The sequence below is a fragment of the Topomyia yanbarensis genome, chromosome 1, assembly GCF_030247195.1.
Source record: "Topomyia yanbarensis strain Yona2022 chromosome 1, ASM3024719v1, whole genome shotgun sequence".
Classification (NCBI taxonomy): domain Eukaryota; kingdom Metazoa; phylum Arthropoda; class Insecta; order Diptera; family Culicidae; genus Topomyia; species Topomyia yanbarensis.
This window is the reverse complement of record NC_080670.1, coordinates 151,526,963-151,553,011: the sequence shown is the minus strand read 5'-3', so window position 1 is coordinate 151,553,011 and position 26,049 is coordinate 151,526,963. Positions and strand designations below refer to the sequence as shown.

The 26,049-nt window shown below is 37.0% G+C and overlaps 1 protein-coding gene across 1 annotated transcript; it reads left to right on the top strand.

The window, feature by feature from the left end:
* The first annotated feature begins 1,279 nt into the window (after positions 1–1,279).
* Positions 1,280–25,705, top strand: LOC131677450 (sushi, von Willebrand factor type A, EGF and pentraxin domain-containing protein 1-like). Its single transcript, XM_058957288.1, has 9 exons — positions 1,280–1,331; positions 7,990–8,583; positions 8,672–9,596; positions 9,655–9,918; positions 10,963–12,242; positions 15,586–15,730; positions 15,789–17,699; positions 23,709–25,187; positions 25,243–25,705. Exons 2-9 carry the CDS (start codon positions 8,053–8,055, stop codon positions 25,401–25,403), a joined length of 6,696 nt encoding a protein of 2,231 aa, XP_058813271.1. The 5' UTR covers positions 1,280–1,331; positions 7,990–8,052; the 3' UTR covers positions 25,404–25,705.
* The last annotated feature ends 344 nt before the right edge of the window (positions 25,706–26,049 follow it).

Sequence of the window (26,049 nt, the reverse complement as noted above, 5' to 3'; positions counted from 1 at the left end):
AAACGTGACCAAAATCTTTCTTCTAATGCGGTTTAAAAGAATTTTAATTACCATTTGGAAAAAGTTCAAATTTGTATAACAATTTATATATAAAATTTTATATGTGATATCACTGACCAACCCTTTCTCGAAGGTGAAAATTCAATCCCAACGAAATTAAAGAACAACTCATTTGTGGGAACATTCTATCTTTCTTTTAACCTCAAATATTTGTGCATATTTCTCCGAATATTTAAAATATCTATCAGTTCATTTTCTTTTAGAACCACCATTACTAATACCAGCTATACTCGTTACAATTTTCTGCCAACCATATACAAGATTGTTTTTCTTTCATTCGCGTTACCGAAATAGTTCTCACTGTAAATCCATCCTAAAAGACCGATAAATTTTATATGAGACTATAGAGCTGAACCTACAAAACGGAACAGAAAATAAACTGAAATACTTACAAACCAACATAAACGTAGCTATGATCGATAATAAAGTGTAGAACAGAAATTTAATTAACAAAACAAAGGAATGTGATTAGTTTCCTAGCTAGTAGCAAACATATACAATTGTAAATTGAAAATAGAAGTCCTTTTTCGCCTACGTTGATTTTTAGGATTCCAAAAGAGATCGCCAGGTAAAAAGATGTTGTATCGATTATAAAACGATGTATTACATCAAAATATATTTCAAAATAAACGAAAAAGGGACACGCAAAAAAAAAACAAAATGTAAAGGGCATGATACAAATGGTGTGCAAGTAACAGAAAAATGTATGGTACAAACTATTTAAAACAAATAATGCGTGTATCAGAAGTAAAGTAAACGTATAAACGCTTACATTTACACTGATAATAAATTACAATCACGTGCGCACGAAATCATAATGTTTTAATATATGAAAAAATGATCTACTAACTCAGCGGAAGGTGAAAAATGACAAAGGAAATGCAACAACGTAATAATCTGTGTTTGCTTTTTACAATAATTTACAATATTGTAAATCTGGGATAATAAAAGCAAACATAAACCTTATATATTATTAAACAATTGAATTGTACCGTTTCACTTAGCTGGTGGTGGTATCACTCGTATTCCCTTCGTTTCTAAGCAACGCGAAGCGAGAACAGACCACGTGCTCGTTCGTGCCCAAACATACCGAAGAATCGCATTGCGCACAAGGATCATCGTAAAAATATGCTATGAATCATGTAAATAGAGTGAGCCGAAATATGTTGAGACTCCAACTGCTGCTCTCGAAAGCAGTTGAATTTAGTTCGTCGTCCATCGCTGAGCGAGAAACATCTACGCAAGCTGTGAATAGTGCTACATTGGTGTTGGTGAGTGTGTTTTTATGTGCCATACAGTGAAAAAGCGGAAGTAAAAATAGGACCTTATCAGTACACTGCATGATTAATGTCACTTCGATTGAGTGTAATGGTTGTAATTGCGATTTTTACGCTTTAATCATGTGGTAAAGCTTTGAAGTAGTCCAAATCTTCTCACATTAATTTGAAGAACTCTCAGTTAAATAACGATTCGTCCTTAATATACCTGGTGAAATTTCATTAGAAACATCGCCTTCGCTGGATAATTATCTCAAAATCAATACTTGTACATGACTTCAAGATTAAGTAGTTGTTTAATTGAGCTGATGCGCCATCTTGAATCAATTGAATCGAACGGAAGCGCCATCTCGTGTGATTGAAGAGTGAAAATCAGTAGTAATGATAATCCCAAATCCCAAGAACATCGAAATCAAAACAAAAAGTTTGACAACAACACTTGGTAACATAGAGATTTTAGAATTTTCCTACTCTTTGAATTTACTTTGCTCATTGTGCAAAATATCAGTCCGTTAGTGGTGCAACTTGCCGTTGTGTGTGGAGACCTTCATTGCGGCGTGGAAACATTTTGGGAGGCCCAGAATCCATGGAGTGTGCCTAAATTGGTATCAGTATCATTGCTTCATTCTACAGAAATAGAACCATGATTGGCAGTTAAATTTTCAAACTACCGAGGTGTCGGCGTTCTTACTCATCTAAAACGTGACCACATGTTCAACTTTTGCGGATAAAATGAGTCGTATTCTCCGATTTATACAAATATAGTAATTATATTTCTATTAGTTAGGGTGTGCTACGACAAAAATGTAACTGAATGTCAAAAGCTAATGACAAAATGCCTTTGACAATCAATTAGATAATTGTGTAAAGGGTGTTACGATCCAAAAATGGAACTCCTTCTTGCTGACTTCTTCCGCGAGATTTCGCTTGATGATTATCTACATATTTTTGTTATATTGGGCGGAGCTCTGGCGTGCTGGGAGGGTTCGTACGCTTGGTCACTACCTGGACGTTGTTCGCGGCATATCATTCCATGGCCTTTTCCGTAATAGCTACATGAAAAATCCGACCAAAATAAAACCAATCAATTATGTTGTTTGAGGCAAGGCAACATAGGTGTTTTCAGGCATTCCTGCACATAAGTTTCCTGGTTTTGTAGATCCGGTTGAGATTTAAATGTCGCTATTCAAACCACAGGAACAGATGACCTGACACACGATATATTTCTTTGTGAATTTCGACAGTTTAATGTGTTTGAAAATCTCTGCTACGTTTGCTCTTGTAGTCGACGTATAATATTTCTGTCCAGAAAGGCTATGAGTCTACTTTGACGTTGGTTTCGTCATCCTATACCAAACAATCAAGGCATCTTTATGTACACCTTTCACGATCGTTCTTTGGCCTATTTTGCTTGTTTTGCTTATCATAACGATTTGGAGTCTCCACCTTACTGTAAGTCGACAGTCCGGCTCGTTTTTTTTTCAGATCGATACACAGTTGTAGACGGCATTCCTAGCTTGCGTGCAACATCTCGGATGTAGAGGTGGGGGACCGCTTCAAACAGCTGGCCACTCTTTTTTATCGTTGTTGCGGCCTCCAGCTTGCGATTTTCCCCGATCCTGTCTTCCTGGCTGTCGAGAAACGTTTTCCGAACACTTCTATTACGTTGGTGACACTTGATTTGACCATATTCAATAATTTCGACAACTTGGCATGCATAGTTTATTTTAAATTGGGTTCGATGTACGCACAAGACGGTGAGGTGCACTGGTATTTATTACACGTCCGAAGAGAAGTGCAAAAACAAGTGTCCATTTGAATTTCTGCTCGTAATGCTCCTGCAGAAATCTTGATAAACATGTTAATGAGAATAAGTTATTAAATAAGTCAAGATAATTGTGTCATTTAAAGGCATGCACTAAAGACTGTTTCGCGTAGAATCTGGATACGTTTATTTATATAGCAGTGTTCTAGTGGTCATATATGTAGTTTTGATAGCGAATTATCTAGGACAAGTAGATGGAAGACGAGAAAAGAAAATTTATCCTGCACGTCTTTGTCGAGAACCCAACACTAGACTGATCAGCTGTAAATTTTTGGCAAGATCGAGCCATTTGTGCAGTGGCCTGAGTCATGTTTTTCCGGTTTTCTTTAACTTCCGCCTGATAATTGTTATATTCTGCAGAATTTTTTTTTTGCAGACTTCGTTCGTGTAACATAATATCCTAATGAAATATCTTAAAATTAGTGTGATGTTACTATGTTTCAATTGCCGCTAGGTTCTACTGTATCGATTTTGTTGGCTATTTTCTGCATATTTAAGGCTAAGAGAAACGAAAGCAATGAAATTGTTTTCAAACAAATCGGGCGTTCCTCTAGGAAGTAATTTGGGCCCATTTTTGTTTACACTATTTATTAATGATCTAGCTACAATATTACCACCTGGGTTTTATGATGATGACGTCAAATTATACATGGTGGTCAAGTGCATCCGGGATTACTTAGTTTTACAGCAGCTCTTGGACAGATTCGATGAGTGGTGTTCCATAAACTTTCTAACAATCAGTATTCACAAATGTACTGTAATATCGTATCACCGGAAGCATAAGTCAATTTCATATGACTACTGTATTGGAGATCAGAACCTTGAGCGTGTTCTACAAGTGCGCCACTTTGGAGTCACTTATATGCACCCGAATGTGTGCTTCGTCGACGAAACTTTTTGCTTTTGGAACATAGGAACTCTTTGTATGGTGGTAATGACCCTATTCGCTTCATGTCTGTCACATTCAACGAAGTGTTTGCGGATTTCGACTTCAACGTGTCTTCTACTAACATCAAGAACCGTCTCTTAAGGAGTTTTTGATTTGCCTGAAATTTAGATTATTAGAATTCTTTTTATTTTTTTTGTATCGTGTTGTAATTTTTAATTTTTAGTCATTTATTTTTAAGAATTTCTATTGTATTTGATTGTAGTGTATGGCATTTTATTGTACTGATTATTGGACCGAAAAGATATGGGGTTTTTACGCCAATTTGAGAAGAGTTTACATGAGGCTTCACTCAGGCTTAATATTAAATATTTCATTAAGTCCGGCAAGCTCAGATGATAAAACAAAATAAAAAAAAGTAAAATAAATAAAATGAAGGACGGATAGGTATTCTAGAGCGAATCAGCTATAAACATAGAACGGAAAACTGGGACTAGGCAAGCTCACATGGACATGATCGAAAGGAAATGTGAAGAGTCCTTCGCCTTCCGTTAAGTAGGAGTTGGGCGTTGCACCCAAGTCTACCGCATGGTCTTTGATAGAACATAACTCATCATCATGTTTTACCGCCGACGCCGGTTTGGAGTTTTGTTCGACTTTTGCAATAATTCTTTGTGGAAGATATTGGTTTTGGTACGGATCCCTTCACCATTATTCTGGCATTTTATTTGGCTCCAGTCTGATAGAAACCTAATGGAACGGCATCTACCGGAGGATGTCATGCCTGGGGAGATATCGATGATTTTCGGAAATTCCAATACGTGGAAGTGGCTTGAATTTGAAAGTCAAAATGGAATCTATGTTTCTGTTTAGGTATGGTGGAATGAGGAAATTTTCTAATTTGAAAAGCGAAATAAATTTGATGATAGAAATGCTTAAATTGTTTATTTTGTACAGATATGGAAAATAATAAATGGAATGGGCCTTTTTCAAATTTTGCTCCATTCAAGACGCCATGACATCACCAAATCACCACAAAATTTGCTTATAAGTTTAATATATGGGAGCTGTCAAGTTGTCCTCGGGCTGTTGAGAATACACAAAACACATCATATTCTGCACACACCAGTTGTTGAAAGTATCTAGAACAGTAACGTTGTTAACAAACAGCGAAAATAACAGTGGTCGGAGCTTACTGGTTTGAGGAACTCTAGTTATGTTCAAAAAGGAATTAGATTGAGCAGCGCCAATTCAAACTGCAACTTGACGATGAACGAGATACGGTCGAAGCCAGTCACAGAACCTAGTCGTGCAGCCATCTGGACCTTTGTGAGTCCTAATGATAAAATGTGTATATTTCTTCAGATAAACTGGCTTATATATCCTGTTGTTGTTGTTTCAGAAAAAACTTGGTTTTGAGTCCACATCTACTAATTCCTTGTCAGATCATCAGTTTCCGGGTTAATTTATCGGTGAAAACAAATTAGGATTTACTGGGAATATCACGTGCTGTGGCCAGAAAAAAAAATTTGTCCGGAAACCTGCAGAAACGACTATTTTCAGTTTTTTGACATAGTCAGATTTTTGGCGTGGGATTTGTTGGATAAATTTTCTTTTCTCTTCTTCTGTCCACAACAACTTTTTCAGTACTGCACGTGTCTAGACGACATATTCTCCACTGAAATACGAGTATTTTTCAAACAATTAGCTATCGAAACATTCCCTATCCGATCTCCAGAGAATCTGCAAAAAAAAATAAAGTGTCCGAATTCTAATGCCGTTTTTGCTTGATGCGAAACTTCCAACCCCAACTGCTGTCAAAATGTTTGAGCTGATAGCAGTTGGGATTAGAATCTGACTCAGTTTCGGGATCAAGCAAAAACGGCACAAGCAGTCTTTTTGTTTATTGAAACTATACTTTTTCTTCTCGCATATTCGGAAATTTTATTATTTTAAGAATACATATTTTAACCCGTTTGAAGAACTTCGATCAATTAACAAAGTTTCAGCTGTTGGTACCAAGCTCCGCATGGGTAAATATATAAGGATATTTGAATAGTTAATATTTTTGATGCAATGATAGCCAGTTACACTTTTTATATGCTCAACATTTTGTTTATAATTGAAATGGGTGATCAGGCATTGCATTTATCGCTCATATGAGTAAATGCGCCCGGATAGTTTGCTACTGCGACAATAAAAACTCACATTTTCACACGAAAAGTTATTGGCACTCACACAACTTCTCCGGATAAATACAACGTGTTATTTCTCCGGATAAATAAAACAGCCGGAGAATGAGTGAATGAGTTTATCACGGTATCCTTTTGGCGTTCCCTGCTTTGCTGTCGTTATTCCAAAACACGATAAAACAAGTCCATCATACTTCTTTGCCGCTTTTCTTTGTAATTAAGTGTATTTTTTGAAGTTTTTATTGATTTCCACGAAATTAAAATTTTATCACCTTCTCCGGTGAGAAGGAAAAAGTCAAATAAATTTTATCCGGAAAATCATTCTCACGCTATTTGTGGAGACGGAGAATTTTGCGACTCATCTTATCTCGGAAAAGTTGGACATCGGATAAGCTACTTCTCGCGTGAGTGAGAGAGAATTACAACCCCTGTGGGTGATAGATAAGATAATTGAATATGCTTTAAGACACTCTTTGATTTCTTTTTATTTTCGATGAACCTAAGAGCTCCAATCTACTGCATTTCGACTACAAGGAGCCGGGAGGGAGCGAAACATAGGTTTCCGCATGATACTATAACTTTTTTGAAAATTAAAGTGTGTTTTACGATATGCAAAAAACCTCAATATATTTTGCCATCCCATTTTCGAATACAGAATTATTGGAAAAGGGTAAAAAACATGATAAAAACTCCAATGCATCATTAATATAATTTTTCGGAAGTTAAATTCAAAGAGAACTAGCTCTGCTTGGATGAGATGAATAGTAGCATCAAGAAACGAAAGTAAGAATAGATCTGGTTGGCGACAGCTTGCTGAGATAACTAAATGAGTTTGGATGCCCAAACCATGGGTTTACTGATGATTATTAATTTTTTTTCGATTGTGTCATGCCCGGATAGCTTAAAATGCCATCGGTTCCGATAGCACTCTCTTTACCACGAGCACGATGGCTCTTAATAACAAAAATGCTTTATATCTTCCATTAACAAATACTTTACGTCGAACAATCATTTTAGACTTTTATGCTCATGTAGTTTATAAATGACAATATTTTTGAACAGCTATAACTTCTGATTTACATTTTAACGACATTAAATTAGCTAGAGATTTTTGGGTAGGGAAAGTTAAAAAAATTTGGAGCCAAGTGAGAGCAAGGATGTGAAGTTTACAAATCGGAAAACTAAAAGTGTCAGGGTCATAAGAACAGGCTTAATATCGTACGGGCGTCTTCTGTTTGTGGGGGTCGAGCTTAGGCAGCATAACTACGAATCACTCAAGTCCACTAACAAGCCCTTAGCTCGAACAACTCACGGTCTGAGCTAGTGATAGCACGTCGAGGTCAAATAACAGAACTCAGTATTCTCATTTCTCAATACTATCAAGGAAGGAAAAGTTTTTAAATTCATGACCTCAAAATAATAATTAGCCATTTATCACACAAATATTCGAAAATTTTAAAGATCCAAACCATAATCTTATACAATTTAAGAAGCACAAATAATGCCTGCTGAAGATTCTTGTATGAGATTCAAATTTTCATACCCAAATACACTCGCAGGGATCGTCTGAGTCGGGTTCAGATATTGAGAGCAATATGCGATTTTTTTTTGGTTTTCACATTGCGAAAAATTGATCTCGAGCTACCCACATGGCGCATATTTCAAGGCGTGATAGCTCATGCAACAGTGAGCTCTTGCAAACGACTGAATGATTTCTATAAATTTATCAACTTTTTGTTGAACACACAGGTCCCGTTATCAACAGCTGCTCGCGGGAGAACGTAAAGACACCACGATTAAAAGCTGAACGACATGCGCCATCCAATCAAGAATTGGGCGCCATGCTGTCTGACAGTGTTGTTTATATTTACATATGCCGGCACCCTTGCACAGACTAAAGCGGACGAGCCCCCAACGAGCACACAAACATCAACGCAAGCAGTGGACGATTATCAAGAGTATGACGATTCGGCTACATTGACCGCTGACCTACCGACATCGGTTGATGACATGAATACAATACAGTTGCACAGTAAAGTGCAAATGGAAGTGCATAATACTGAGGAGGAGCTTGGTATCAGTAACGAAATATTGAAAAATGAAAACTCCGTTATCAAGGTCAAGGTCGACCGGCTGAGCGGGTCGTTCAAGAAAAGCATAGAAAAAATCAAAGCCAAACACAAAAGGGTGGACATTGTGTTTTTAATTGACGCCAGTTCCAGTGTGGGTAAAGCTAACTTCATAAGTGAGATTAAGTTTGTGAAAAAATTACTATCCGACTTCAACGTTAGCTATAATTATACACGAGTTGCGGTTGTTACATTCAGTTCACAGAAAAAAATTGTAAGCACACTTGTTGATATATAAAAAACTAACACTGTTCTTTTACATCACAGTACCGTAAAACTAACACTGTTTTTTTACATCACAGTACCGTCACATCGACCAAATTTCGCAATCAATTAGGGACAACGACAAATGCCTTCTTCTAAATTATCAAATACCAAAAATTGAGTTTAGCGGAGGTGGTACCTACACCTATGGTGCTCTAAAGGAGGCGGAAAGTATTTTCAAGTTAGCTAGAGTAGACAGCAAAAAGATTATCTTTCTGATTACTGACGGCTTCTCAAACGGTCGTGATCCTATTCCGTTGGCTGACATTCTTAAGCAAAACAATGTGGTCATTTATTCGATTGGTATTCAAAGTGGTAATTATGGCGAACTTTATAACCTTTCCAGCACACCGGGAGAGGATCACAGCTACTTACTAGACAGTTTCAATCACTTCGAAACGCTAGCTCGAAAGGCTTTGCACAGTGATTATAAAAGCGGAGAAAACATAGCAGTTAATTCTAGTCTATGTGATGCTTTATGCTCTAGTGATATCAAATATAACAATGACCGTAACGCAGGTTGTTGTGGTGGGCATGCTTCATGCAGTTGTAGTACAAGTTCCGGTCACTACTCATGCCTATGTCAACCAGGCTTCTTCGGAGATGGCATACGAGAAGGTTGCCAGCCCTGTCCCAATGGCACTTTTTGGGATGAGAAAAATCAATGTACAAATTGCCCTGATGCAAATCACGTAACACTAGTCATTCCAGCAATGACTGCTAGCGAGTGCGTCTGTAAGAATGGTTACAAAGCTGATGAAACAGGACGCTGCGAGGTAATCACCTGTCCAGCGCTTACTCCACCGGTGAATGGTTATTTTGTAAAGCAACCAAATGCATGTGGCCAAGTTCTCAACGCGGCATGTGGCACTAGATGTCAGTCAGGTTATCAACTGGTGGGTGATAGCATTCGTCTTTGCCAAGAGAATGGATCCTGGTCTGGAAATGATCCTAAATGTGTTTGTGAGTAACAACAGCGTGTTTTCAAGTATGCCTTCAATGAATCTTCAATATATTTCAGTAAAAACGTGTCCATCGTTAAAGATACCTTACTATGGTCTGGCTGTATGTAAAAATTCAGATTTGAATCTATATTTCGACTATTCGCCAAGAAATAAATCGTTCATCGCAAACTACAGTGTGTCGATTGAACGATTAACGGAACCGATGCCGATCGATACTGACTGCACAATAAAATGTGGACATGGATTTTATCTTGTGGGATCAAGTAACCGAAACTGTTTACCGTTATCCAAGTGGGATGGCCTACAAACGTCTTGTAAACGTAAGTAGCATTGTACAGAGACAACAAAGCCTTTCATTAATTATTTTTGTCTATGAGAAAAGAAAGATACGACAAAGGTGAAAATCAATCAGGTTCTAACCCCAATTTCTGTCAAAATGTATGAACTAACCTGACTCAGTTTCGGGGTCGAACAAAACGGCAAAATACCGTACTCGTAACATTAACGCATGGCACTACTGTTTCATGAGTAAGGAGGGGTGATAGAGGATCATATTTGGAGAAAATCGTTCTAAACATACCATTAAATCTCAACCGTTTGAGTTTTTCTGTAAAAAACTTGTTTATCTTAAAATAACTCTAACTTAAAAAGTATACTTTGCATATCCCTGTTTCAGATCCATTTGGAAGCTGAGAAAATTTCCTACCAAATAAAGGCCTCATATCTTTCAGTTAATGGAATGAATTAACCCCTTAGTGGTGAAGTAATGAAAAGTTGGTGTATTTTGTGAAGTTTTAATTTATATTCTCAAAATAATTGGTTATGAACATAACAATTCCTATTATTCAAAATACTTGTGAGTTTCAAGACAATCCATAATACGTTCTTTACCATAATTTTCTTATCCTTTCTTATATTTTTTGGCAATTTTACCATTATTATTTTTTTCTGAAGTCGACTTGTAAGAACTTGCCCAAATTTATACTTTATATTATCTTCTTATTTCAAAGGTTTCATTGGAATAATCGAATCTCAAATTCTACTGGACCAATTATTTTTAAATTTTGCAATCACAGGAGCTTTTATTTTTAGCTCGAGTTTTGAATTTTTCGTTGGTGTCAGTTACTGACGAGCGAAACACGAAACATAAAAACCCAACTGAGGTTGGGTTTTTATGTTTCGTGAGGTTGGGCCTGCACCAATCCGTGTTGCCAGAAACGTGTGAAACCGTTTGTGTACACTTATTTCTTGTTATCCTGTAGTAACACAAAAATAGTATAGCTTAAATAAGAAAACTGTTAATCACTTCTTCTATTGATTGTTACCTTTCAATTGTTTTAAGCAACTTAATAATTTATTTTCAGAGATACTTTGTCCTTCTCTCCCGAAAATACCCTTCGGCGAGTACGATCCAACGGACTGTGCAGATCAGAAATCAGCTCACGGTTCAAACTGTACCCTAATATGCAATTTTGGCTTTGAACTGAAAGGAGGTCCATCGACCAAGTCATGTGGAGGCAAACGAAATGGAGTATGGACCCAAAAGACAAAAACTCCGCGGTGCGTTGATGTCACTCCTCCCCATCTTATGTGTCCCAACAATTACACGCTTCCGATGCATGATGACTTCAATTACGCAATCGTCAAACGACTAAATCAGCCTTATGTCTTTGACAATGGAGGCGATAATTTCACATTTTGGAGTAAACCAGCGATTAAAGATCATGGCACTAAGTTGTACAAAGGTACTCATTTATTCACATATGTGGCGATTGACTCATTCAAAAATAAAGCAAAATGTAACTTCACGGTTACAATAATTGATAACATTCCGCCCGAGTTTGAAAATTGTTACGATCCTCCGATTTTTTATGTCACTTCATCAAAGAACGAAAATGAAACATTTGTGGAATGGGATGAACCGACGGTATTCGATAACTCCAATGAAAATGTTACTCTAACGCGAAGCATGGCTTTTGGGTACCTTGACGTTGGAAACTACCGGGTAACTTACTTGGGTGAAGATAGCTCTGGTAATATAGCTGAATGTACGTTAAATGTTACTGTGAGAGAGTATAAATGTGATAGTCTACCATCGCCGCCAAATGGCCAAACAGTTTGTGCAAAGAATTCTTCTCATACATGGTGCGAAATCACTTGTCAGCTCGAACATACATTCCATGATCAGGAGAGTAGTTCAGTCACTTTATTTTGTGACAACCGCCACTCGAAATGGTCCAATGACACTGTTCCAGAGTGTACTGCGGTAGAGAAACCAACGGCGGTCGAAGAAATTATCACCATCAGCTTAGGTCCAGATGCAGAATCATTGTGCAACAACGATGCCACGAAAACAGAAGTCGAAAGTATATTCGTCAGTAACATGAGGGAACATCTGTGTGGTAGCCAGGAAGATTGCTCGATCACTACTACGATCCCAGCATGCGGTAGTATTGAAGAACCTGATGAGACTTATAAATATCACATTGTGAAAAGAGAAGTAACTTCAGAACATAAAGCCAAACCTAAAAGGCAGCAAGGTAGACGGGATGACAGAGCAACCATCAAAATAAATGTTTATACGAAGCTCTCAAAACGTCTCGGACTCTGGAAGTATGACGGGAAAAAATCAGATAACATTAAGGTAAATATTCTTTTTTTTTTGTTTAGATTATAGACTTTTTAACCTAATGGTCATTCGTCTCTTTCCGGGTTAGAAAAATCTCTTTAGAAAAATTTCTAACCCTATGTGCGGGGTTGGGAATTGAACCCATGTGAGCTGCGTACTAGGCAATCGATTTACCAACTATGCTATGCCCGCACCTTGTATTCTTTGTTTGGGATCATTCAATAGTTGTTTGGGGATTATTCTTTCTGAAAGTCGTACCTAGCAATGTATTCACATCATGGGCGGATCAAGAAAAAATGGGGGGGTGGTATTCTAAAATTCGATTTTGAAATGAAGATTGTAGAATACGTAATATGTAACCTAATTTATTGAAAACCGGTGAAAAATCGGGTTTGAAATGATTGTGAGTTTGAAACTAATTTAAAATTTATCAACAAGTTGAGAATTTTGGTGGGTGTACCCCTGAGCACTTCCCCTGATCACACTTCCCCTCAATCAGCACCTGAATTACATCACGCAACTTTTTGATTTTTTGTCACTATCACCTGGATAGTATAAAGAGCAGACATCCATATTCGTTATTATGTAAACATTTGAACGAATGTAACAAATTTGAATTGACTAAGTAATGCAAGAAAACTGCGTTAAAAAGACATAAAGCAGACGCCAAAAATTGTTCGGACAGCTTTCGTTAAAATCCAAAACACTGAGATCCGGATCGTGTATGACCTCCCTTTGCAGCAAGGGCAACTTACACTCTGTTCTTCATCACTAGGACTAACTTCCGAGTGGTCTCTGGCGGAATTGTTCCTTTTTCCTTCGTGAAGACTGTTTTTAGTTGTTTCTTGCTAGTAATTGTATGCTCCCGAATTTTTTGTTCGAAATATTACCAAAAATGTTCCACAAATACTGAATTGGGTTTAAATCCGAAGACAAGGAAGTATGAGAAAGCGTCGAGTTCACATTGTACAGCAACAATTTCTTTTTTACTATCGAATTATGCTTCGGATCGTTATCACGGCTAAAACCAAAACTTCTTCCATATGTCCGCGCTAGGCTTAAAATTCTAAACGATACATACATCGTTAAATCAATGAAGACAAGTTTGTTTGGCATGGCATTTGCAAAAGCTTTTTAACGCCTGCGTTTCTTTGTAACATAATATGTTACAAAAGTTCTTAAGACTATCACGTAATAATAAAAATTCACTTCCTAATACTAAGAATAATCATCATTTTAAACATTTATATTTATATTCTATTTTATTGAATTTCATTGTAAACCTGTTGATAGTTTTTCTGTAGTTTTTGTTTTTTTCTTTCCTTTATTTATATTGTTTGATCTAACTGCAAACGAATATAATTTATTTGCGGGTAGCAAGGAACAAAAAAAAACAAATAATATAGCGGGGATAATCATATATGATAATTTATTGTTCTTGGGAAATGATAAATAGTAGCTGGGATCTGGCTTAACGATATTCAGTGCAAGACCAAACAACATGTTCAATGTCTTGGTAACCCTCTTCGCAAGCACATTGATTATCTTCTGCGAGCCCAATACGGCGGAAATGCAGACATCACACGAATGAAGTTTCGACGTACATCCAACTCTCTGAAACATGCATTCGTTGATACTTTACATGCACGAGGCATTTCACGTGGATTTGTCACAACCGTTTTTGTTGAAAGCTCCTAAAACAGGGTTAAGTATCTTTCCAATATAGAAGTTTTCTTCATGGAAATGTGGTTTTTGAACCCCAGCTATCTAAGCTGGTCCTTTATGCACAAGGCGGGATAGATTCATAGTTGCTGTATGTTTATGTTGAAGATTAATTTGTGCTTTTTTAATCATGATCGATCAGAGCACATTTCATCACCAGAACTGACTGTACAGCAACTTGAAGATATCAAACACGTTGGTTTATTGCCTACAGCGAACCTCGAAGTGGTATTAGGGACATGACCATCATTTGAATTCCACGATTTGCGAAGAAACCATCGGCCACTGTGTCAAAAATTCGCTTAACACCCACCCACGACACTGCATGCACGACTAGCATATTTCAGCCCTGCCAACCATTCAATCCTCGGCACGGAGAAACACCTTGACTTGAGGACTCCTGTTTTCAGTCACCTTTCACAACTTAGGAGTAGGACCCAATGGATCGATTGTTGGCTGTGATGCCACACGGCTTATAGGCTGGTTTTGTCCGGAAAAAGTTAGTAGACTGTTATCAACATTCCTAGTAGATCACAACCACTCGAATCAATGAACGCCGCTCCGACAAGATCAAACCAAAATAATTGACGCATGTACCACATTAGGCATAAATACGTTAGGCATACGGATGTTAGGCATACGTAAGTTAAGCATAATGGAAGTTAGGCATAAATTGACGTATAACTTAATAAACTCATTTTTGGCGCTGGGGGCGTCGGGTGGAACTTTCGTTTGATCTTGTAATATTTCTCTGGAAGCTGATCAAACTCGATCAACAGTTCACGTTGTTCAAAAATAAATTGTTTATTTAAAAAACAGCTCATTCATATGCATTCAACGTATATAAAAAGATTACTGCTTCCATAATGATCATCCTCCCGCCATACTATTCAGTTCAATGATTATATTCTTTTTGCTGCCAAAGGTAATACTACGGAAACTGTCTGATACGAGAAAGAGTTGTTTCCGTGTACTGTGACGAGTTTCCCAAACAAATAAGGTCGCAAATGTAACATAGGTGCTTGGACTGTGCAAGACACTGCAAGTTTTCATAGATTTCGAAGCGCTTCATTGTATGCACAAATTCCCCAACGGGAAAAATTTTGGACAACGCTAATTTTTTGTGCATGAGGACACAAAACCTAACATAACATGTTTTTTAGTGTTTCGGGTTCTCCTCGTAAATAACTAACACTAACTTAACACTAGTTAGATAAGTCTAGACCAGCACTAAATTGGCGCTAGTTAGGCACTAAAATCAAACGAGTCACAAATCTGGCGTGAACGCTAAGCAACACAGTGAAGACAACCGATATGCAGGGTACCTAGGCTAGAATATTGCACACAGTAAAAAGCAGTCGGGAAAAACTATGTATGGTCGGATGAATTGTCAATTTTGTGTGTTATTCCGCACTACTATGAATATTGATAGGAATAACACAAAAGCTTATTTTATTTTATTTTTTCTATCGGCATTTGTTATAGACGGCACCGTCCGATTTTAAGTTGACGACTATATCGATATGAAATGACAATAACTGTAAAATGCGTTATTAATTTGAAAATAATGAATTACTTTTTTTCATTTAACTCTATTTCATTGCATTACTATCACAAACATAATCTCTATTCACAGAAGATCAAATTTGAGTTACAAAACATAAATAGCAATGAGAAATTAAAGAAGCGACTTGGCGAGCTGAACATGGACCTTAGCATATTGAAATTAGATGAATCAATCCGTTGCCCCAATGGAAGTGTTGCCAAAAAGCTGGTTTGCGGTAAGATTAACGGGTAGTTCCTTCAGTGTTTATAAGATATTTTAAAGAACTCTTTCAGTTCAATGCCCACGCGGCACCTTTCACAATCACAGCACTAACGTGTGCACTTCTTGCCCGATTGGAACGTACAACGACTTTACAGGCCAATCTGATTGCATTCATTGTCCAGCGCATCATTCCACTCGAAAACCGAACAGTAAACATTCTTCGGAGTGTAAACCTCAATGCCCTCCTGGAACGGTGGCGAAGCTGAAAGTAATTAAGAGAGAGAAAAGTCAAAAATATCACAAAAGTCTAATGCCATTTTGTCGGCGATGTGACCCGGGTGAGTATCAAGCATTATACAATAGAATCAGTTGCGACAAGTGTCCACCAGATCATACTTCTCCGCGAGGGTCGACCTCTATCACAGACTGTGCTCCAAAACGGAACCGGCCATGCGAGATGGATCCACCCGTTTGCGGGACACGAGGACAGTGTGTGCCTGAACCAGTTAATGACTATCTTTACAGTTGCGCCTGCAACGAAGGATTCGTAGGTTCACACTGCGAGAAGGAACTAAATATTTGCGCTTCAGCTCCATGCGCCAATGGAGGAACATGTATAGTTACAAATGCAACTTCGTTCGAGTGTATTTGTCCACAATCCCATATTGGTATATATTGTGAACAGTTCGTTGATCCTTGTTGGCAAGGATTTTGTCAAAACGGAGGAACCTGCATTGAAGTTGAAGGGCGTCTGCTGTGTGAGTGTTCGTCCAACCACGAGGGAGAACGTTGCGAAAAAGTGAAAAATTTTTGCTTGCCAAACCCATGTGAACACGGAGGATTTTGTCACAATGAAGAGGTAGGATTCAGTTGTTCTTGTTCACCCGGTCGAATAGGAAAGCGATGTCATTTGAAACCTTGTGACTACCTTCCTTGTCCCAAAAATGCAATTTGTGTTGACATTAGTCAGAACAACGCAAACAAAGAAAGCTATCGATGTATATGTCCCAAAGGTTTAAAGGGTGCAAACTGTTCCGAATTAGACAACCCATGTAGTCGAAATCCATGCAAAAATAATGGATACTGTACGCCAGTCAAACTTAGAGATCTTAGTGCTGAAATTACCCAACATGCACATACTGATACCGATGAACTATACACAAGGGTTATCTGCGATTGTCCGCCTTATTTCTATGGACCTTATTGCGAAATCTTTACAACTCCGGATTTTATTATGTTGTTCGAGAAGTCCGGAACAAACGATTATGTTAAAATAGACGGCCCTAGGCGCAATCTTTCTGAAATTTCGTTGTGCTCTTGGATCCAAACACATGACGATTTCAACTACGGTTCAGTCATATCGTATGCAACGCCAAACATAGATAATGCCTTTACATTCACAGACTACAGTGGATTTGTACTCTATATATCTGGACAGTACGTTGTCACGAACGTTTATATTAACGATGGAAATTGGCACTTCATTTGTGTAGCATGGACCAACCAGAAAGGATTGTATGAAATTTATCTTGATGGAGACCTTCACACTACCGGATATAATCTTAGCGATGGAAACGTGATCGAAGGGAATGGCTTGTTTGTTATTGGTCAAGAGCAAGATTCGCTTGGAGGTGGATTCAGTGAATCGGAAGCATTCGTAGGCAAATTAGCTTACTTGGATGTGTGGAGTCGAGCTCTCAGTGGGTACGAAGTGAGAGAGTTCTACCATAGCTGTGAGCCATACCAGGGCGACCTTATCAAATGGACTGATTTGAAATCGAAGGTAATCGGCAATGTAAAACTTCAAAGATCAGAGTTTTGCCGAGCGTGTGAAAGAAATCTAACGCTACAGAATGGTTATGTAGAATATTACGAAAATCGTGCCTACCTTCGATGTGATGATGGATATAAGCTGCATGGATCATATGAAGTAGTTTGCCTACGAACGTCACGATGGAGCGACGCGAGCAGCTTCTGTAAACGTTAGTATGTTGGTTTTTTTCTTTGCGTTAATTAATATTGTAGAAATTATTTTCTTTTACATTATATCGACATTCCATCAGCTAGAGGTTACCTATCAATTCTGATAGTAAAGATTGTTAGTTTCTCTTTCGGTATGTTACTAGATTCGAGTGAGAAAGAATGTTTATCCCTCCGGAAGTCGCGTAAATGGCTCACTGAACAAGCAGCTGCTGGTGCCCTAAAACGATTTCGCTAGATTTGCATAGCGGCGTGCATACAGTCTACTAGCGCGAGTGATGGAAGGATACGATTTAGTAGAAGACAAAAGAATTGAGACATCAAATGCCCCTTCTAGGCTCACACACTTCAATGTTCACAACCTTTGCTTTCATTTGAGGGCTATATTTTATTACTTCCTAAACGCAATATTACCTAGAAAATTCAGTATTATTGAAATCTAGTAGCTTACGTTCGTCCCGATGAGCCGGCAAGCAATATCATTATGATTTTTTGAGAAATATAGGGTGATCTTCTATTAGAGTTTCTTATACAATTTCAAATAGCGTTACGTTCGATTTCTTGTTTTTCTGGGTGAAATCAGTAGATCGAGAAAACAAGACCAGCCAGCTTTTTACGTATCATAATGGCGACCAACATTGACCTGTCATCAATAGCCTTTATTTAGACAGTAGTCATTTACGCCATCGACCCAGTAAGACCAATTAATCTAACATTTGTTCAACGAACACCAAACATTTCTAATGGGATGTTGCTGAAAAACTGAAGTAAATAACGCCTCCCAAAATAGGAGCTATTTCAAAATATCGAACAAGACATCATTAACTATGGTCGCCAAAATGTCAATGTCTGTGAAATTCCATTCCAAAAGCTTCCACAGTTCTACTCGCTTTCGCTGCGTGTTGTGGGCATTGCATAAAATTAAATTTATTGCTTGTGACACTAGAAACTGGATTATAACCGCATTGCGCACTTACTATTCTTCTATTAAATTCTTCTCATAGACTGGTTAGTTCGACTGGTCTGTCTATGAAAGTACCATCTCTATCACTTGAAATACATGTGTTTTGACAGCTCGCAGTTTTCAGTAGCAGTTTGATCACTCGCACTTTAAAAGTGCGGAGTTCAGGTTGGTGGGAAGTGCGCAATAACTGGTTAACAGGCATATTCGATGACAAACACCAGGATTTGTTTTTGCTCGTTTTGACAATGTTGCATTTTTTTCATATCCGCGCAAAAGAGGCAAAGCTATGCGGAAATTGTTGATCCATATGGCCTGTGTTAAGGTCCTATACTCTCGAGGCCCGACATTGAGCTGTTTTTGAGTAATAAATTGCAAAGTATCTACTGAATAGAATTCGAAGACTTTTGAAGCTAAATGTTTCGAGTATTACATTTTAATTATGAAGATCCGAAAAAACATTAACAACCTTGAAACGTCATTAAATATTAAAATTCGGTGACAATGAAATAACAGTAACATACCGCTATAGTTTTCCGTGTACGATATGAACAATTTTATTTTGTTACATTTTATAACCTCTAATATGTGAAAAACTGATGCGGAGATTTAAAAAATTTACAGATCGTTACATAAATTTTACAATTTTCCAAATAAAAAAGACAAACTGAACAATTAAAAGGAATAGATATGATAAAATTTATTCCCGAAACTGTAGTAGTAGACGACTTAAACCCTTAAGCCAAAGAGGGCACGGCTTTGAGATTCATGTCTAGAAACAACATAGAAAGGATATACCTACCTAAGGTTTCCTTAACGTTCTACGTTATTGGAAAGTTAACGAAAAATGAATTTTCTCATGAAAGATACCAGAAAAGATCATGGCGTTCAGTTCGGCTTGACTTGACGCATGTCATAGAGGCTAACTTAATTTAAGACTCACTTAAGATGGTAGATAAATATTGTTCGCCGACGACGATACTCTGGCGGTGGCCAACAGGAAACATTAGAATGTGAACGAAACAAAAGTAAATGTCAAAACATTGTTTTTCATCAACACTGATGCAAATCGCATATGTAGGCACATGAATCGAAACACGGCCGAATGGCTGAAAACTACCAATATCATTGCTTAATTCCTAAGAAAAAGTATAATTATAAAAATGACAAGAACATTATTAAAAACTCTTGCTTGAGCGGTACGAAAATGCTGGCGCCTAAATTTTTACTGTCTTAAATCAAAACGTTAACCAACTCGTTGAACTTACATGAATAGCAAATAATAGTTAAACATCACCGTACCATACTAAATAGCAGCTTCTAGTGGGTAGAGTTACGATAAGAATGGGCTCACGTATTCTGATTCTCGAAAATATCTACGCTTCAATTTCTGATGATTCAAAAGATTTCCTCAAATCTTCTCTCACTTAAAATTCATTATCTTCGGTTATACTGATCGGATTATGCCATTATTTTATTGTAGCGCGCGATTTCACAAGCTTTTAAAGCATATTGACACAAAAATTTTATTGCCGTAGTGTTATAATTACGATTATACAATTGAAATTCATGAAACATGCCACCAACCTGAACTCATTAATAAATATACATTTTGTCCTTCTTAACTACACAATTTACTATGGGGTCACTTTGGATTGCGAAATATTTCAATCTTTCCGAGCGGCAGTCACGCAGCGTACCATAAGTCGAACCGCGCCGCACACGACGAGTCGGTATGAGATGTAGTTTGCCATCGAGCATGCTACAGAGTCGAATATTTCCATAACGTCATTGAAAAGCATAGCATACGGATATCATTCTTTAGTTCCTACAAACTTGAATCAATTAAAAACATCTGCACTGTCTATTTTACTAAAATATGCTATGTTAAATTGGAAAATGATTAATATTTCCGAGAACTCTTCTCGCCGCGCGCTGCGTTCATCATAATCTAATCTCTGGCGCAACGACTACATTTTGTTTACGTCCGTAGATAAAAACCATCTTAAAGAATCTTAATCATTTCACAATTACCATCAAGAATATTAATGATACTACATTTGACCCCACAGAAAAAATGGGGCATGCATGAATATTAGGTAAAATCACAAGAAACCTCACGAGAAACTTTAAAACTAGGACCTTTAATATTTCACGACATAACAAAACATCATAGATGATATTACTGTGTATAAAAAAGAATAGGGAAATGAATTCAAGATTTAAAGTTGTTTAACGATTTATGTAAAATCATTTCACCAAGTTCATAAAGAATAAAATAATGTATAAGTACTTTAAAAGTAATTATTGGTCGACTAAATATGTCCATACAAAGTTTTATAAAAAATTACATCATTCAACGCATTTATTAATCACGATATATTTTCTATAAAGAAAGGATTTCTTATTCCAAACTTTTAAAAAATACCTTAATGGACCGAAACAAGAATAAAAATATTTTAAAAAAATTAGTAGTGGATCGTATATCAAGTTATCAACCCAAAAACATTGATCGGAATTGACGAAATTAGAGAAGATTGGATCAAATATTTCTGAGAGCAAAATGGTGCGATTTAAGTGTTTCTCACTATTGGGAAAAAAAATTTGATGGAAAAAAGCAAGCGCTTATGCCAATGAGGGTGCAATTTTTTACCCTCTAAAAAGGAAAAAAATAATCAATAGTCCACGTGGACAGTTCTCATATCCCCACTCCCTCTCCAGGGACAAGCGTGGACTCTTTGGTACCCCCTACCCTCCCCTAAACCGTCCACGTGGTATATGGCCCCTAAGGTAAAGGACCGTAACGTATACGATTATGAGTCTATTTATCTATATATTTAAACAGGCGATATGTATCTATGTATTGGTCCCTTCGGTTTACTCTTTAAAGTTTCAAACACTAACTTTCGTGAACGCATTGATTTGTTTTGATATTGATTTTGGGATAAAAACGAAAATTTTAAAGAATTGATAGCTTTTTTTCAAAATGAAGCTTTAATGAATAAACCTAAGTGATATAAATTCATTGTATGGATAAACCATAAAAACTGCTTTCAAGGAATCCCTACCAACACATAGACATATATCGCTCATACAAACATATAGATAAATAGTACCCTTAATAAAGTTACTCCAACTTAACCATTACACAAGGCTGTGAAATAAAAATATTTTTTTTAATGTTGGATGAGAAAATATTTCTAGAAATGGGAGCACCCTCTTAAGAAAAGTAAAAATGCTAGCAGATTTATAGGCGCAATCAAGCTTCATGAAACTTAGCTGAAGAAACTCAATCACGAAAACATCAACGAGAGCTAAACTACTTTTGTTCACCATTTTTTCAGTTTGATACCACGGTGCGGTGTCTCACCCGCACTTGCGGCATTTCTCTCGAAATGACCTTCTTTTAAATGTTCATGGAAACTTGATGAATTTTTTTTCTTGGCAAATACCATTTCAGTATATTTTAGAGCATGTTGAGGAGTGTTTCAGTTCTAGATACATAATAGAACAAATAGAACGGAGTCGTATAACAGTTTTAAAATTTTGAAACATAACTGTTCGAAATTATAAAACAAAGCGCTCTGCTGGGGATGTGAATGTTTCAGTTCCAGTTCTACTTTGAAACTCCTATACAAAATAAAACGCTCCTGAACATGCCCTTTGATACTAGTCGCAATTGGTAATAATCATTTTATCAAATACTGTATGGTTTACTTTGATGCAGGATTTATTTTTAGAAATGTACGGCATCTCTACCAAAATTACCCTACACTTTAAAAGCATATGCAATCACGTAAAAAAATTACATTGATCCGATAAAAACCGACGATAATGAAGTTTAATTGGCAGAAGTTTTGACGAAATTCTGTGAATCATCAGATATAAATATGTCAATATTCTTAAAAATATTTTTTTTCACGAAAATGTTGAAATACGTGTGAAATAATTTTATGCACAGCAGTTTTATAGAAAAAATCAGATGATTTAAACATGTCAATGCTGGAAGGTGTGCGAATGGCCCATATCTCGATGTCGCTTACGGCTGTTTCGTTCATCGCACTGTGTGCTTTTCAACAAGCGCTGTCATGGAAGTGACGTTTTCATTACTCTTGTTTGAAGCGTGCGTTGCTGTATTTGCACATGCTTACAATTTGTTGGTCTACCTATTTTTTTACAAGTTCAATCATTTGTTATTCATAGTTTTTGTCATTCTATTTGATTTAAATTTCAACGGATATATGTTACAACTCTTTTTCTCATATTTGTTGTTAGACATTTTCATTTGATTTCGTTTTTGTATTTGCATAGATGAAGTAGAGCTTGCCCAAGCGATACTATTCCTCAAATAGTCGAAGATGACGCCATTCATAGAAGCGTTCTGGGTGCCTAAATTTGTTGTCTCTGGGTTAGGATGCGCAGCCTTCTGTAGAGAAATCCATGGTATTTTGAGAAAGCCATACATTATTCAAATCTTCAATGTCATAATATCAAAAATCTATACCAAATATAAACATTTAAAGATTCCATACGTTTCAGGATATCCTATTTTAATATGTATTTTAACGCATTTTAAAGGTATTTCCATGCACAAGTCTTTACTTCATACACAACTAATTTAAATAAAAAAAAACTCGTAAGCTAACGGGCCTTTGAGACCAGCTTGTCTTTTTGAAGGTTGAAACAGTTTCTTCAACGAAAATATCATTTCAAATCCCCCCTCCTTCCTTCTTTAATATTTTTGCGAGTATGGAAATGTCTAGTAGTTTAAAATGTGTCTTAAATAAAACAGTTTTTAATGCTAGAAAACTTACATAAAGTTTTATCTATTACAAATCGATGGCTCGAAAAATAACAGAATTTTAAACGTTAATAATCAAATATTTAGAATTTTGTTTCCTACAATCCTACGTTGTAAACGATCGCCCGAAGACTTTCAACCTTTTTGTATTTATCACCTATCGCTGGCTCACGGGTGCGAACGCGAGAATATTTTAAAATTATGGGAATGTAGCAGTTCTAACAATTTAAACATTTTATTTCCCTTCAGTGATTCGTTGTGGTTCTTTGGGTTCGATTCTCAACGGAAAGGTCATCATGTCTAAGACTAGTTACAATGGCGTTGTTCGCTTTGTTTGCGATGATGGATTTTACTTATCCGGAGTTGATGAAGCTCGCTGCACGATTAACGGAAATTGGTCTGATTCGCTCCCGGAGTGTATTAGTATGGTTAAATGTCCTGCATTAGTTCCATCTCAGAGATCTAATATAATTTATGCCTCTGAAAGAGGTGTTTTGATCAACACTTTCAATAGCTATGCAATAGGAACACTTGCTGAGGTGGGATGCGATGATGGATTTTCAGTAGATGGTGAAAATCTGCTAACTTGTCTGGAAAATGGAAGTTGGGACATGTCAATGCCTGACTGCATACCTCAGGAATCCATATTGAGTACTACCGAATTCTATTCACTGGCAGCAGGAAGCAGTTCAAAAGTACCGAGCATAATAAAAATCAATCGACGTACTGATATTCGGTTCTGGAAGCAATTAAGAGACTATTTATTCTACGGTTGTAAACCAGTAGATCAGACGAAAAAGTCACATTTCTGCCAGGATGGAGAGGAATTTTCACATGATTTGGGAGATCTCACTTTCTTTGATTTACCCGATTCAAACGAGTATCAAAACATGGACAGCAAGTTACTCGAACGACTAGAAAAAACTACAAAGCCTGACAATAATTTGAAAGTGTACAATCTATTGAAGTATATATTGTATGGTACAATTGGTTCAATCAGCAATTCGCAGCGTCTGTCGAAAGAAGCTGAAGATTCCTATAGGTTCGTGATCTGCTTGTTCATTGACATCATTATGATGGACCGAGAAGTTTCCTTCGATGAAGAGATTTTGTTGGACATCAATTCAAGAGAAAATACTAATTCCAAAGTAAAAAGCCTACTCAAAAACGTGGTTCAACCGATCTACGAGACACATGTTCGCATGCAAGAAGAAGAACGTCAGCGAGACATCATAAATCAGAGAAATGCACTTAAAAGGATTATTGCTTTAGCGGAAGAAAAGCGAACTCCAACTTATTCGTGTAGACTGAACTCTCTGCCAGATCCTCCAATTGATAGTAAAATTATTGCTATAGAGAATAGTGCTCTCACACTTCAAACGGCTGATTTGCGGATTGAAAAACTTCGAAAGCGCACTGAAACAGTTTCCATTGGAGTTCGTATGATATACGAATGCAACACGGGTTTTACAATGAAAGGCCCGGGATATGTCGAATGCTCAAAAGAAGGACAATGGAGTTACTTGGACAGTTTCTGTGAGGGTGTTCTCTGTGAGCAACCTCCATTTCCTCCAGGTATGGTAATAGCTGACAGCTCAAAGGATTCACAATACTATTATGACGATGAAATCGAGTACAATTGCCTGGAAGGTTATGCGATGCAAGGCCATCCTATAATTAAATGTTCTGTGGATGGAAAATGGTCTCCAGTGATGGCAAGATGCACGAGTAAATCATATCTACCTCATATTATAGCTCATACTAACTGCCGATTTTTTTTCAGAAATATCTTGTGGGAAACCAAAGGTTACCAACTCTGCAAAAATTATTGCAGGAAGTTCCTATCAGTTTGGCGAACACCTGAAAATACTCTGCGAGGATAGACGTACTATTGAAATAACTTGCCAAGCAAGCGGTACATGGAGCGTGTTCGAAGATTGTTAATATAGACAATGGAAGATTGTATATAATTCTCATTTTGTATGATTCATTATATTATTTTATTGTTTTCAAATGCAAAGGAAACTGTTAAAGAAGTAAACTAATTGTTATAAATTATGGAATAAGTACATCGCTGACCAGGGTCCGGAAGACTCATTCGCCTGCACTGATATAAGGAAATTGCTGGAGAAAAAACAATGCTGCATCAAAGAAACTATACAATATATGATGAAATTATTTTCATCAATTACGACAAGTATCTAAAATATACTAAAATGGTTTTTGTCGTGAAAAAAAACGAATTTCCACGAACATTTAAAAAACAAAGGTCAATTCGGGAGAGATGTCGCATGTGAGGGTGAGACGCCGCACCTTGGTCCTAAACTGAAAAATAGTGAACAAAAGTATTTTTAGCTCTCGTTGATGTTTTCGTGATTAGGTGTCTTCAGCTAAGTTTCGTGAGGCTTGATTATATCTATAAATCGGTTAGCACCTTAACTTTTCTTAAGGGGGTACTCCCATTTCCAAAAACATTGTTTTTATCCAAGAATCTAAAAATATTCTTCTTTGTTGATCTTGTGTATTAATTAGACTGGAGCAACTTTATTAAGGGTACTATTTATCTATATGTTTGTACGAGCGATATATA

Coding starts and splice junctions, on each gene's coding strand:
- LOC131677450 (XM_058957288.1), top strand. CDS start 8,053: ATGCGCCATCCAATCAAGAATTGGGCGCCATGCTGTCTGACAGTGTTG. Junction 12,243..15,585: donor AAAAATCAGATAACATTAAG/GTAAATATTCTT, acceptor CTCTATTCACAG/AAGATCAAATTTGAGTTACA. Junction 17,700..23,708: donor CGCGAGCAGCTTCTGTAAAC/GTTAGTATGTTG, acceptor ATTTCCCTTCAG/TGATTCGTTGTGGTTCTTTG.